The sequence below is a fragment of the Leptopilina boulardi genome, unplaced genomic scaffold (assembly GCF_019393585.1).
Source record: "Leptopilina boulardi isolate dan_hultmark-lab unplaced genomic scaffold, ZJU_Lbou_2.1 LbouV2_324, whole genome shotgun sequence".
NCBI lineage: Eukaryota > Metazoa > Arthropoda > Insecta > Hymenoptera > Figitidae > Leptopilina > Leptopilina boulardi.
The window spans coordinates 574,113-589,313 of NW_026137890.1; the positions used below are offsets into that span (position 1 = coordinate 574,113).

The 15,201-nt window shown below is 34.5% G+C and overlaps 1 protein-coding gene across 1 annotated transcript; it reads left to right on the plus strand.

The window, feature by feature from the left end:
- The first annotated feature begins 874 nt into the window (after positions 1-874).
- LOC127284337 (uncharacterized) lies at positions 875-15,201 on the plus strand. The gene is made up of 6 exons (XM_051309733.1): positions 875-1,257; positions 1,311-1,508; positions 4,003-4,433; positions 12,477-13,229; positions 13,408-14,090; positions 14,185-15,201. Exons 1-6 carry the CDS (start codon positions 875-877, stop codon positions 15,199-15,201), a joined length of 3,465 nt encoding a protein of 1,154 aa, XP_051165690.1.

A 15,201-nucleotide genomic window follows, 5' to 3' on the forward strand; every position in this document is an offset into this window, starting at 1 on the left:
GTTTACTTCTTCTTGTTAAAGAAGATACAGATAATTTAAGTAAAACTGAAATTTTCCAGGGTCATAAATTGCTTAGTATAGGTTTTTATGTAAAATGTAGTTACGATGACTCATTGTCCGTGTATGTGGCAGGAAAATGATCCAACCAAGTGATTTGCTGACGAGTTAAGACAATTTTCCGTGAAAATTGATAATGTATTTAAGAATCCTATTCCTATGGATGCCTTAACTCCTCAGCAAATTGTTGATTTTAAGAAAGCGAGCGTATGCCATATTTGCCGTAAGAATATACTAGCTAATGTTAAAAAGGTTCGTGGTCATTGTCATCTTACTGGAAAATATAGAGGTGCTGCGCATGAATCGTGCAGCTTAAATTATCATGAGTGCCAAATCGTAGCCATTGTATTTTACAATTTATGTGGGTACGATGCACACTACATACATGCTGTATCGACGAGCTTTGAAGGTCGAGTTAACCTCCTCCCCTTGAACAAGGAGAAATATATCTCCTTTACGAAAAATATCAAGGGTTCATTGACTCATTTAGATTCATGGCAGCATCTCTAGAAAAATTAGCGTCATATTTTGACAAATATAAAATTGTTGAATCCGTATTTGCCAGTACGGTGACAGATCGCGAAAAATTAAATAATTAACGCGAAAAGGTGTCTGAATTTAATTGTCAAACCTTTAACGATTACGTTTACCTTTATATGAAAACAGACGTATTATTACTTGCCGATGTCTTTGAGAACTTTCGCGAACAATGTTTAAAGGCGTACAGGTTAAATGCATCACACCATTATAACGGTTAACTTGGGATGCTATGCTGAAATATACGGGCATAACATTACAACTTATAACCGATATAGACATGATGATGTTTATTGAGTCGGGTATCAGAGGTGGTATTAGCCAGTTTTGTAACCGTTATGCTAAAGCGAACAATCCCTATATGGATCAGTTCGATCCTGCCCAAGACGCCCAATATATTATGTATTTTGACGCGAATCATTTATATGGTTGGGCAATGGCACAAACGCTACCAATTGGCGGTTTTAAGTGTAATGCCAACCCAGACGAGACCATTGATTTCAACATACCTGACGACTCTTCAGTCGGGTACATGTTGGAGGTCGATCTCGAATATCTCGAGATCCTCCACGATTCTCAAGACATGCCGTTTTGCGCAGTTAATGCAAAACCTCCCATGTCTAAGCAGGAGAAATTACTCACAACTCTCCTGCCTAAAGAGAAGTACGTGCATTGAAACAGGGTCTTGGAAACGGTCTCAAACCCAATTTCCACAGTCGTGCAATATTCGATGAAGACCTTGTGGGCATTAAAGCAGGAGTCCTCAAAAAGTCTATTCAATTTGACGATTACGTTGAGTGTCTGCGCAATTTTAAGATTCAGGCTAGAACCCAATACAACATTAGGTCACGGTTACATGATTTAGAAACAGTTAAACGAGTTAAAGTAGCATTGAGTCCGCATGATGATAAAAGGTACTTGCTTACCGAGAATACTGATACTCTGTCCTAGGTTACTACAGGATCCCAGAAATCAAAGATTGGAAAAAAATTTGTAAAATAAAATGTAAGGATTTTCATGTTAAATAAATGTAAAAAATATTATAACTTTCATGTATTTTATATTTATAAAAACCTTGTATATACATAACTCATGATTAAAATAAACATTTTTTTAATTTTTATATTAATAAAACAAAAATAAAAAATTGCTTTCTATAATTTTGTTCTAATAATAAACATTGACAATGCAAAATTTGAATGTTAATCTTAAAATTGAAACAAGCAGAAATCAATTTTAAACAATTATCACATAGTGAATTTAATACTCTCTATAATGTAACTGTTTAAAAAATAAAATTTAAACATTATTGTAGAACTCAAGTCCTGGAATAAGATCTTCCACAAAGTGCAACATATTTTTATGATATGCGCGTTGTAGTTTTACGTTATTTAATATTAAATCATTGTTGAATCATTATTGATTCATTATTGATTCTTTGTTTAATCATTATTGACTCATTGTTGATTCATTTTTGAACTTTGATAAAGCAGATTTACTAATATATCAAATTTTAAAATAATACAATTTTCATTTAACAAAATTTATGTATAGAATAATTTCCATAAAGAAGAATTATTATTTATTAAAATTGTTCTTTTGTCAAATTTCTATTTATCCGAATATTCACTTAAAAGTATTTTTATTAACAGAATTTCCAATTAAAAGAATTTCTATATAACAAAATTCCTATTTAACAAAACTGTTATTAGTAAATAAAATTTCTTTAATATTTAATTTTTATTTAAGGGTATGTGGGAACATCCCACGTGACCTAGTTTTTGGAAAAAATGTGTTTTGGTATTATACATCTTACTCTAAAATAAGAAAATATTTCTGTCTAAAATTTTGAGGGATGATAGATTTGGGTTCAAGGAATCTCGCTGTTCTCCAAAAAATACATAATTTTTCGTTAAATTATTATAAAATAAAGTTTAAAAAGTGTCATTTTTAAACGAAAATGAAAAAAAATGGCTGCGCATACACAGACGTTGCGTGAGTGTGTCAGTGCTCCAGGGAACAGCGCCAATTCGAGCAAGTGGTCACTGAATGAACTATGATAAAAGACATTATTTTACTATTTATTGCTTTATTTTTATTATTTTTGCGTTATGTTATACTAAATGTAAAGAGCAGCGAGATTCCTTGTACCAAACAAAATCATTGCTCCATAATTTTAATTCGAAATAATTTTTTATTTCAGAGAATGTTTCAAACCACAAATAAACGTTCTTAGCCCACATACCCTTAATAGAATTTTCATTTAACAGAAATTTTACTCAGCTAAATTTTGAAGACAAAGAATTTCTATTACACCGATACTTTATTTGGCCGAAGTTTCACTTATCCGAATTTCGTTAGATAGAATCATAGACATTGGGCCCAACATTTTTCTTCAAATAAATGAATTTAAAATAATTTAACATATTAGAAATTCGAAGCTAATTTTCGCATTAGGCCTAGCTTTCTCCTTACGAAACATGTTGTTGGTTTAAAGGCATACACTCGACTAATAGTCATACAACCAATCACCTTCTATTTATAGTGTTATGAAACAGTCAAAACTTTTCCTATATCTCCCCTCATTTAGATTGCAGTCTTTATCAATGACTACGAAGCCATATTTACCAGAGTTCCAACATGCTGTACAAAGCTCACGAAACTTGGTAAATGTCATGTGAGTATTAACATGATCATCATAAGCATGTTTCAAATTTGTTTCATCCTAACGAAAAAAGAACTAATAAATTAACATTACCTCTCACTAAATGTTTAGGAATTCTCGCATATGTCTGACACAGATAAAAGCAATCAACATTGACATGTCTACCCATGCAGAAGAAAGCTCTTATATTATCTTGCTTTTCACAAGCAACGTCATCAAATATAAAAATAGAATTTGGCTTTGCACCTTTAGGGGAAATTACATCCTCATTCTCGCTAAATAGTAAATATTTAATCCCCTTAAATTTACCAATAACTTTTTCCAAAAATTTGTACTTTAGTTAGTGGAGAGATTTTGAGCAGAAATAAATATTATTAAATCTCAGACTATTTGAATGTAATATTAAAGAAAGTAGTACATTTGTTTTACCACAATTTGATGGTCTACAAAATATTGCTCGAATACTACCAGACAACAAACTACCATAACGCTTCACTTACTTCTTATCGTGATGTTCTACAATCGCATCCAGATTCACTACTGGATTCTTGTGATGTTGTTGCTTGAATCACCTTCTGAAATATACTGTCGCAAAAGGTATAAATACAGCTCTTATATAGCTTACGAGTCATTCTACTTTTAACTTTCATAGAGTGAGGTATGATTATACATCACCGCTCCCGAGGTAAAAGTTTAGTTAACAGTCTTATAAATAAGTTATAATTTGAATCACACATGCCTAGTTATCAGTACTGTGGTCCAGGTACTAAGTTAATAAAGCGTTTAGTACGAGGTGATACAGGTATAAATCCATTAGAAGAAGCTTGTAAAGAGCATGATAATGCATATTTAGAAAATCATAATAACGTTCAAGCAAGAAACGCTGCTAATAAGATATTTGCTGATAAGGCGTGGCAACGAGTTTTGGGAAGCGATTCCAGTGTAGGTGAAAAAGATGCTGCTTTAGCTATATCTGGTACATTGAAGGTCAAATCAAAATTAGATATGGAAATGAGAAGAAAGAAGACATCTAAAAATAAGAAGATACAAACAGTATTAAGAAAAATTATTGATGCTGCTAGACATTCCATTATTCCAGGAAATGATGCTCATTCTACAATCAAAGCTGCAGTTGAAAATGCTCGAAAAGCTATTAGAAGAGCAGGTGGTAGAAGTAAGATTTTAACACCTCACATTCTACCAGTTCCTTCAAAAGATGGTGGTCTCTTGACATTAATTTCAATTTTTGCTTGACTCAGTGCTCTTGGAGCTTTTGCTGGTAGAACAGCAAGTACAGCGAAAGTAGTAAACAACGCGAATGCAGCAAAAGAGAAGTTGAAAGAAGCTCATCGTCACAATAGAGTAATAAAAGATGTTGCTTTAGGTAAAAGTCTTTTCTTGAAACTCTATCGATAGAGATTACGACTATTTGAAACCTTATTCTAAAGGATTAGGTATGAAGCAAAAAAAGTTCTCATAAAACTATCTCACGAGCATTAACTAACTATGATTTGCACAAATACGCTAAAGAGTTAAAAATTCCTCATTTTCGAGGAGTATTTATACGAAATGAGTTGCCAATAGGAGGACCTCGAAAAAATGAATCTGACATTATTAATCTCGATAATAAGGATGATCTCGCAACACATTGAGGGTGTTTTCGGCATTCACTCAGAGTTAACTCTAGAGTTAGCAGTGGTGCTCAAATGTAAATTTTGATTTTCAGTTCGTCTGTTGGTTGTGAACGTTGTTGATTGGCAATTTGGCATAGACGATTCATTTTGATTGGCGCAGGGTTTGCAATTGTAACAACATGTGAAACGGGCCTTTTATTCTAGTAATGTAATGTTAAAATAAAATTTTTTGTTTCTAGATTTCATAAAAGTCCCCAAAAATTTATTACTAGATGACCCAGAGTTAACTCTGTTTTCTTGCGAGAGTAAAGAAAAAGGGTCAGTCCTAACCTTTAATGGCCGACAAAATTTGTGAACGGATTGTTTGTTTTGAAAAGTGTAAATTGAAACATAATAATTTATTTTTATTAAAAATTATTTTAACTTTTTATTTATAAAAAACAACTTTAATTAAAATAAATAATCTAGTTTCTAAAACAATTCAGATTAATTAAAGTTAGGGAAATAATGAAAAATTTGAAAATTATAAACTTTAAAAAAATAACACGTTTATGGGTAGCAAAAATATGTTCTATTTTTAAATGAAAAACAAAAAATACGTATAAATTAAAAAAAAGTAAGCAAACAAGGACAACTAACTTCAAACTCAGGGTGATGAAAATAGAAAATCAATTATTTTATTTAGGTAAATAAATTTTCAAAGATAATATCATTGAGCACCACTATTAACTCTAGAGTTAACTCTGAGTGAATGCCGAAAACACCCTGAGTTGATTATAAAAAGCTTCAAGATAGAGCATTGTACTTTGACAGCTTTGGTAACCTACAACCCCCTTTTGAGCTTATCAGTTATTTAGGCTATAATACCTTGATACAATATAATTATGACAGTTGTCAAAGTTATGATACTTTTCATTGTGGACATTTATGTCTTAAATTTCTAAGCGATCAACTTAAATTTTCTGACAAATATAACCTATATAAATACATGTAATCATTTGTAAGCACTCAGTCTATAAAAAGTCATTATCATGGATGAATCATTTACTCTATTTCAGGCAAATCATCTATACTTGAAGCAAAATATTTTTCACCAATAGAACTATTGCCAATTAAAAATTATATTCTTGGTCTTGTGTGTCAATTAATGAGGCCTAACACTTTTTTGTTGGTTTGCGGAATGCCACATACATTATTAGCTGGGTAATCAGATGTATCAAATTTGCAAATATGTACCTTCATATCAGAGTAGTTATCTACACTATTTAATTTTATAAATAAGGCTATCAGTATCTGTGTAAAGTAATTGGCCATTATCATCATACTTAATTCTCATATAATTATAATGAAAATCGTACATTAAAGTCTTCGATATATCTAAGACGCTAAGACCAATATAGATTGGCTTATTCATAAAAACTTCAGTTTTTCTAAGTTCCACAGCAATCAAGTTTTCTTTAAAGATAGCTCTTGTGTGAAAGCTAGGTTTTGATATGAGAGCCTCAGCGCGTATCTACCCTCCCACTTTGTCACAAGTGACATACCAAGTAGACTGTTTGAATTTTAAAATTCGATGTATATGATTAAGTTTAATACCATGTGCTAATGCTTGTTTAAGTGCACGATAATGAATTATGTACTTTTTTCGGTAAGAGGGTAGTTAGCAGCTTCGACTGCTTTGATCCAGGTGACTTTGAGTGTTCAGGACAAAATGGTAAGTCACTATGACTGTTATGCAATTCATTAGGGTAATCTAAATCTACTTCTAATATGTAACCAAAAGGTGAATCATCGGGGATATTAAAGTTAAATTTATTATCTACATTTTTTACCCACTCAAAACCACCGTAGGGAAGTGCTTGTACCATAGCCCAACCATAAAGGTTATTAGCGTCCAAGTACACAATGTAAGATGATTCTTCTTTTTCATTATAATTCTTCATATAATGATTGTTAGCACGAGCATATAAAATTTCTCTATTGGCGACAGTTGTTCCTCATCAAGTTTTAATCTACAATCCAAGTACTCATATGGAAAAATTCCTTTACGGGTTAGTAACTGAATTTTATCATATCATATCATACCATATCATAGGCTTGAAATTCTGAATGTACAATATTATAAGTTGTTAGATAAGAAGCTAATTTATCTGAAGATGATGCCATGAATCTGATAAGGAATCTATAAATTTAAATTTGATATCATTTTTTAACATGTTTGGTGAAACTGATGTATTTTTCGTTATTTATAGGAAGAAGACTAACACTACCTTCAAACTGAGTCGCAATAGCTTTTATAACAAAATGAGCATCATAACCACTCAAATTATGAAAAACTACGGGAATAGTTTTTGAATCCTGATATTTCAGATTGCAATAATGATGGGCAACTCCTCTATATTTGCCAGTTATATGACAATGATCTCTAACCTTAACAACCCCATGCGTGATGTTTTTTTTGCAGATGTGGCAAACATTAGTACTATTGAATGCCGCTTTTTGAGTTGCATTTAAGACCTCCATCGGTACATTAGTTATAAAAACAGGCTCAACATCCTCTGCCACCTATTTCAATTCACGAGCAAACCATTTTGATGGATCTTCTTCATTAATAGGGGATGCTTTGTATACTGATAAAGTCTCATCATAAAACTTTAAATATTAGCCAATGCTTACAAGTTTATGGTTTTAAAAAACTTCTGTATTACCCCCTATGGATGAAGAAGAATCAGTCACAGGAAGCAGTAAGCTCTCGCTGTCTGCATATATGATAAATAAAGCACGTTCCTTATTATAAAAATTCTTAAATTGGACCCTATTTTGTCCAGACTTTGGTAAAATAATTTTTCTTTTATTTTGGTTTCTACAATTTTCTGTGTGGTTATTAAGTTTCGCTTTATTTTCAAAATGATGCAAACAGTGATCGCAAATAAGCTTCTTATATGTAGACTGTGATAATTGTTTGCTTACAAGCCTAGATAAATTTTCTATCCAAACAAAATAATAATTAAATGTGGTGGTGGTAGTGTTTGACATTTCAGCACAATCTTCCTCATCATCATCTAAATAATCTTCCTCAATGAGTAAAAGATTCACATGAGAAACTTACTTATTAGATAAGAGATATAATGGTATTACAGTAAATTTTGATTTATGCTTTTCCAAACCATAAACATTTACGGAAACATCATTTTGAGATTGAAATTTTTGGATGTCCTTAAATGTTATAGAAAACGTAATACCTGTAAAATTTAAAGTATCTTCAAATTTCTCATATTTTTTCATTCTTCCTGGATTAGAAGGGGTTTTATTTAATGCTGAAAGAATCACCCACTTGAAGCATTCATTACCATCCGTTCGGACATTTAAACAGGAATGTTTTCGTTCAATAACAAGTGGCATTTTAATGAAACAACCATCACGCTTAGGGTTGTATTTGTTAAAATTCACATCTAATCTGATAATAGAGTCAAGTTGCCAATTAGATTCTTTCTCCTGAAAATCGTCTATAAGTTTGAGAATTTTTTGCTTAACATTTTCATTTTAAAAATTATCTAACTTTGTTGTAGGGAAAATCTGTCCAGTTTTCGCAATAAATGATTTTAAATCAAAAATTATTGTTCCATTAGCTAAAGTGTTTTTAAAGGAGGAGGGCCCCTAAGGCCTATATTTCGCCCCCTTGGGATTTTAATTTGAATGGTTGAAAACTTTTTCTTATAGTAGAAAAAGTAATTTTTCATTGATTTTAGGTGAAACGGGGGTGTTTTGGTCAAATTAACCCTTAGATTTTAGGGTTTTTTTTTCAAAAAGAGTGTCAAAAAACATGCAAAAAACATTTACCAAATGTTGAGCAATTGGCTTAAAAATCGTTGCTCGGGGGTTTTCGGGGTCGCTGATTACGAATCCGACGTTAGTTTTTCAAAATTCAAAATGGCGGATCCAAAATGGCTGACATATTTTCGAAAAATTCATTGGATTTGCCTGAAACTCGTGACTCGGGGGTTTTCGGAGTCGCTGATTACGAATCCGAGGTCAGTTTTTCAAAATTCAAAATGGTGGATCCAATATAGCGGAATTTTTTTTAAAAAATCGTTTAGATTTGCTTGAAACTCTCCTCCGGGGTTTTTGGGGTCGCTGATTACGAATCAGAGGTCAGTTTTTCAAAATTCAAAATGGCGGATCCAATATGGCGGACAACTATTAAAAAAATCGTTTGGATTTGCTAGAAACTCTCTACTCGGGGGTTTTTGGTGTCGCTGAAAATGAATCCGGAGTCAGTTTTTCAAAATTCAAAATGGCGGATGCAACATGGCGGACAAATATTTAAAATCACTGAAAACTACTTACTTCAGACGATTACATTAAGTTTTTTCAAAAGTTGTCCGCCATATTGGATCCTCTATTTTGAATTTTGAAAAACTGACCTCGGATTCGTAATCAGCGACTCCGAAAACCCCCGAGTCACGAGTTTCAGGCAAATCCAATGAATTTTTCGAAAATATGTCAGCCATTTTGGATCCGCCATTTTGAATTTTGAAAAACTAACGTCGGATTCGTAATCAGCGTCCCCGAAAACCCCCGAGCAACGATTTTCAAGCCAATTGCTCAACATTTGGAAAATGTTTTTTTGCATGTTTTTTGACACTCTTTTTGAAAAAAACCCTAAAATCTAAGGGTTAATTTTATCAAAACACCCCCGTTTCACCTAAAATCAATGAAAAATTACTTTTTCTACTATAAGAAAAAGTTTTCAACCATTTAAATTAAAATCCCAAGGGGGCGAAATATAGGCCTTAGGGGCCCTCCTCCTTTAGCTACTAGGATTGTATAAACTTTTAGACAACCTAGTCTATTTAAACAGGCTCTAAATTAATATCTATGTGACTCATATTAATAATTGTTACGCTTTGAATTCTAGAGTTAAATTCCCTATCAGTCACAGTCCATTTAATTCTTACATTTGCTTGAAAACCTGCTCCACGTTTCATTACCGAATCAAAATGCCATTCAAAGTAATAAATTTGTTTTTGTAAATTCAAATTTCTATCTTTTTCATTACCTTTAATAGAAGGAAAAGGTTTAGAAAATTTTTTTAAAAGAGCAAAATGTTTTTTACATTTGTTATGCCACTCAAATGCGCTAATGAAACGATCATCGCCGGACTTAGAGGATATAGATTCTAACTTAATTTTAGCAACATTAATGAAATTTTCTAATACTTCACAAATTTCATTAATTCTATCCTGTGAAACTACTCTTTCATATGGTTTACTATTTTTGCATGTAGACATTTTTACTTATTATTAAGGAAGACACTGTAACAGAAAACAAAAGCTGAAACAGAAAGCAGAAGCTGAAACAGAGAAAAAGATGGTGATGAATGTGGTGAAGCCCTCCCTCTTGGATGTATTTGGAACCTCCAACCGAATGAAATTGACCCTTAAGTTGTTGTTATTCCTGAAGTTAGTCTGCAACAGAATGATAAAAAACCGTTTTATTTTTCATTTTATTACGTTTTTTTTATTACGAACGTTATATATAAGGGGTAAAATTCCTGTAGCGAACTAAGTGGAAAAAAGTTGATCGGATCAGGCTGTAAATTACACATAGTTTAGCCCTAGGGGTGAATAATTTAACCACGAAGTATTGTTAGGTTTTTTCAAAAACTGTCGAAGAGGGAGGTGGTTGAATTTCTTTGAAAAATTTATACAGTGAATATTTGAAGACTTGTAACTTTTAAACAGAGAGAAGAAGAAAATTTTGACATATATGTTTTCCAATTTTTTTTTGTGCTCTTGCGATTGGTGAAAAAAAATTTCAAAAAATTCAAATTTTGACCCTTTTTTTTGAAAATTAAACTTTTTTTCGAATTTTTTTTTAAGTTCGGTCCTTTTTATTTTTTTTTGAAAGCAAAAAATGTGTATTTTCACCACAAAAAATATTGAGATGTCCTTTTTTGTTATTTTCGAGATATTAATTAATTAATTAATGTTAATAAAAAATGAAATATTTCACAAATAAATAAAGTTATTGCAATCTTGAAGGTACCAATTGAAAGCTAACGTTATTCCGCATCCAACGAGCCCTATATGGACTATTTTGGATTAGAGGATTTTCTATAAACAATGGCCATGTTAGCCAATTGTTTATTAACAATCCACTAACCCAAAGTACTTCCTATAGGGCTCGTTGGATGCGGAATTATGTCAGCTTTTATTAAATAACGTCAGAATTACGATACCTTTATTCGTTATAAAATATATAAATTTTTATTGAACTTAATAGTTAATTAATTAACTAAAAATTGTAAATATTATGTAAGTAAACAAAAAAAATTTTGACATATATGTTTTCCAAATTTTTTTTGTGCTCTTGCGATTGGTGGAAAAAAATTTCAAAAAATTCAAAATTTGACCCTTTTTTCTGATAATCAAAAATTTTTTTGACTTTTTTTAAAGTTTTATTTTAAATTTATTTTTTTTTTGATAGTTAAAAATGTGCATTTTTACCTCAAAAAATATTGGTTAGACAAATGTCTGGAGTTGGAGGACGATCATGGCATGTTAAAAAATCCGTGGGTGAGGGGGAGATAATGAAGATGATGATGATTCATCTTCAGATGATTTTTCGCATGATTCATTATCATCTGAAGACGATCATGTTGATGGCGATGTCGATCTCATTCTCCATCTTGTTTTTTCTTTTGTATTGTTGTATTAACCAATGTTTTTGTAGGTGTTGAATTATTCCTAACGCCCTCCGTAACTCTATATTGATCCCTCTAAAACATAAAAATTTTAACGAAAATTATAATAATAATAATACAAATAGTAATAATAATAATAAAATAATAATAACAAAAATAATAACAATAATAATAACAATAATGAAATAATAGTAATAGTAATAAAAATAATAACAATAATAAAAATAATAACAAAAATTACAAAAATAAAAAATCTAATCTGTTTTTTAACGTACCAACCAAAAAAATCCTGATAAACCCCTATTTGTGTTTTGGGCCCGGTCCTTGCTACCTGGCGCGTTGAGAAACCGCAGGTGGTGGGGATTCGTCGGCGCGGGACTTTTGGGTCTCGATAATTTCCACCTCCCGTCGACATCCTCCTCCCCTTCGAGATCTCAAAATTCCTCAGACAGTTCTTTTCGCATCTTCGCCGAAGACGGTCGCTCTTTCTTTAACGTATCGAAAAGTGTTAACAGTGTTCTTTAGTTGTTCGTTTTGTTTCAGTGTTCTCAGTTGTTCCCTTTCATTTAGCGTGGTTATTTTTACTAGTTCTATTGTTCTGTTTTTGCTCTGTTCCATTTTCCTCTTGAACGGGGCTGTCCCCCGACTCAAACAACCCCTGGGTTGTTCCCAAAGTTATCGCGAGTGTTTGTGTTCGCGAGTGTCTTTTTTTCTATCGCTCTAACAACCCCTCTGTGCGGGAATTATTATCATCAACTTCATCGGTCACGGTGCCGCGACCACGTGGTGACGCCTTGGATCCACTTGAAGTTGTATATGTTATTTATGGATGGAATAAATCAACTTTAACTTTGAATTTTATCATTTATTTATATAGAACAGTTTATTAAAAGAGAAAACGTGTTTTTGCACGCCGGACCCGCTTTACAAACAGATATCGCTCTTGTCCTCCTAAACTGGCGAAGACACAGGATCGTTTCCACAGCAGACATAGTTAAAATGTTTCGCAAAATCCTTGTTCACCCAAAAGACCGCGATCTTCAACGAATTCTTTTGCGACCGAGTGCGGAAATGCCAATTGAGGAATATCGACTTTTCACAGTTACATATGGTACGGCATGTGCGCCTTTTGTCGCCATCCGCACTCTGAAACAACTCGTAATTGACGAAGGCGCTCAATTCCCTCTTGGAGCCGAATGTTTACAAGAAAACACATACGTGGATGACATCTTTGATGGCGACGAAGACGTCCTGCAAGCTGAAAAAAAACGAAACCAGGTGGTCGATTTGTGTGCAAAGGGGAACCTCAAATTGGATAAGTGGGCAACGAATCACCCTAAACTTCTCCCTTCATCCTGTGAACCATCATCATCGAAAATCATCGATCAGAACTCAATTTTCAAAACGCTAGGGATACTTTGGGATTCAAATGATGACCATTTCACCTTTAACATCGTTCAAGAAACACTTTCCCCTCGAGAGGTGTCAAAAAGAACGATATCCTCGTGCATAGCGCGATTGTATGATCCCTTGAGCTGGCTCTCTCCCATAACCGTAGTTGCCAAGATAATGCTCCAAGAGATACTATCAATCTCTAGCTGCACTATCGAGTGTCAAGATCCCACGCTGGGTGGGAACCTTTTCAAACTCGCTGTTCGAGCTTTACGGCTTTTCTGATGCATCCACACGAGCCTATGCTGCAGTGGTGTATTTAAGAGTCGTGAAGTACAAGGGAAGCGCTCACCTTTCTCTCATCGCTGCTAAATCCAAAGTCAGCCCTATAAAAACAGTCTCTATACCTAACTTAGAACTTTGCGGAGCTGTTCTTCTCACCAGGCTGTTGCAGCACGTCAGAAAATTATTCCACTTTAAGGATGCGACTGTGACAGCTTGGTGTGACAGTCAAGTCACCCTTGCATGGATAAATCAGCATCCATCAAGATGGAAGACCTTTGTGGCTAACCGTGTCTCATACATTCAAACCGAGCTGCCCTCGGCTGTTTGGCGACACGTTCCTAACCATGGAAATCCCGCAGATCTCGCAACGAGAGGTCTTCTTGCAGAAGCACTTCAAGACAACCAACTTTGGTGGAAGGGCCCGCAATGGCTTTCCCTACCTCCCAATAACTGGCCTTCCCAACACCAAGGCTCTGAAATCGACAATTCGGAAGTACAATCCTTTTTGGCCGTTAATCCTGAAATCAACGACGAAATTCTCTCACGATTTTCCTCTCTACAACGACTCTTTCGAGTAGTCGCTTACTGCCTCCGTGTTTACAGAACCTTTAAGGTAAAAGCTTCCGGAGATTCTGTTAAAAATATTGCTCTTTCAGCCTCGGAATTAGAATCATCCAAAAAAAGGATTCTAACGATAGCGCAAACTAAAGCATTCGCCGAGGACATTGCTGAACTGAAAAAAGGGAAATCCGTTCCCAAAAACAGCGTGATCCGAGACCTTAATCCCTTTCTCGACGAAGAGGGAGTGTTACGCGTTGGAGGACGCTTAACAAACTCTTCCTTATCTTTTTCGAAGAAACATGCACCAATTCTCCCAAAAGATTCCCCTTTGACCCCTCTGTACGTAGATTTGGCTCATAAAGTTTCACGTCACGGAGTCATCGAGTCAACCCGCGTTTCCCTTCCCAATTGATGGGCGATCTGCCATCGCCAAGAACAGAACCGGCTCGCCCATTTCCGATTTCGGGCCTAGACTACGCGGTGCCTTTCCAACTACGGACCACAAAGGAACGAGTTTTAAATCCTACAAAGGTTACATCGTCGTCTTCGTTTGTTTCGCTACTAAGGCGATTCACCTTGAGGCAGTAAGCGACATGACGTCTGCAACTTTCCTAGCTGCTTATCGAAGATTCACTGGACGAAGAGGTTTATGTCGACAAATATTCAGCGACAATGGGACAACTTTCCAAGGAGCCGATAAGGAGCTGCGATCTATGTTCAAAAGGGGATCTGCGTTCTACTCCTATATTGCAGGCACACTGGCAAACGATGGTACCGACTGGCGCTTCATCCCTCCAAATTCGCCTCACTTTGGTGGATTGTGGGAGGCTGGTGTGAAATCGGCAAAACACCACCTGACTCGAATGATGCTTTCTCGGTCATTCACCTTTGAAGAGTTCAGCACACTCCTCGTCGAGATTGAAGCCTGCTTGAACTCAAGACCCCTGTGCGACATGTCTACAGATCCCGAAGAACTCAACGCTCTAACACCAACACATTTCCTCATAGGAAGTACATTAGCGATACTCCCCGATGAGGAACCACCGAAAGTTCCAGTAAATCGACTCGAACGTTATCAACTCCTTCAAAAAATCAGAAACAAATTCTGGAGAAAATGGTCCCAGGAATATCTCCAGTCATTACAAGCTCGAGGAAAATGGCAGCAATCCTCAGAAAATCTCTCCGTGGGACAACTGGTCCTCATCCGGGATGATCGATATCCTCCAACGAAATGGCCCCTAGGAAAGATTATCGAAGTTCACCCAGGATCTGACGGAAAAGTCAGAGTGGTGACAGTAAAAACAACTCATGGAACATATCGCCGTCCGATCGTACGACTTAGTCCATTACCATCGCCCACCTAA

Excerpts from the sequence above, each read along its gene's own strand:
- LOC127284337 (XM_051309733.1), top strand. The coding sequence starts at position 875 with ATGATGATGTTTATTGAGTCGGGTATCAGAGGTGGTATTAGCCAGTTT. Across the intron at positions 1,509-4,002 it reads AGTCCGCATGATGATAAAAG|TTATCAGTACTGTGGTCCAG; the intron begins GTACTTGCTTAC and ends ACACATGCCTAG. Across the intron at positions 4,434-12,476 it reads TAGAAGAGCAGGTGGTAGAA|AACAGTTTATTAAAAGAGAA; the intron begins GTAAGATTTTAA and ends TTATTTATATAG.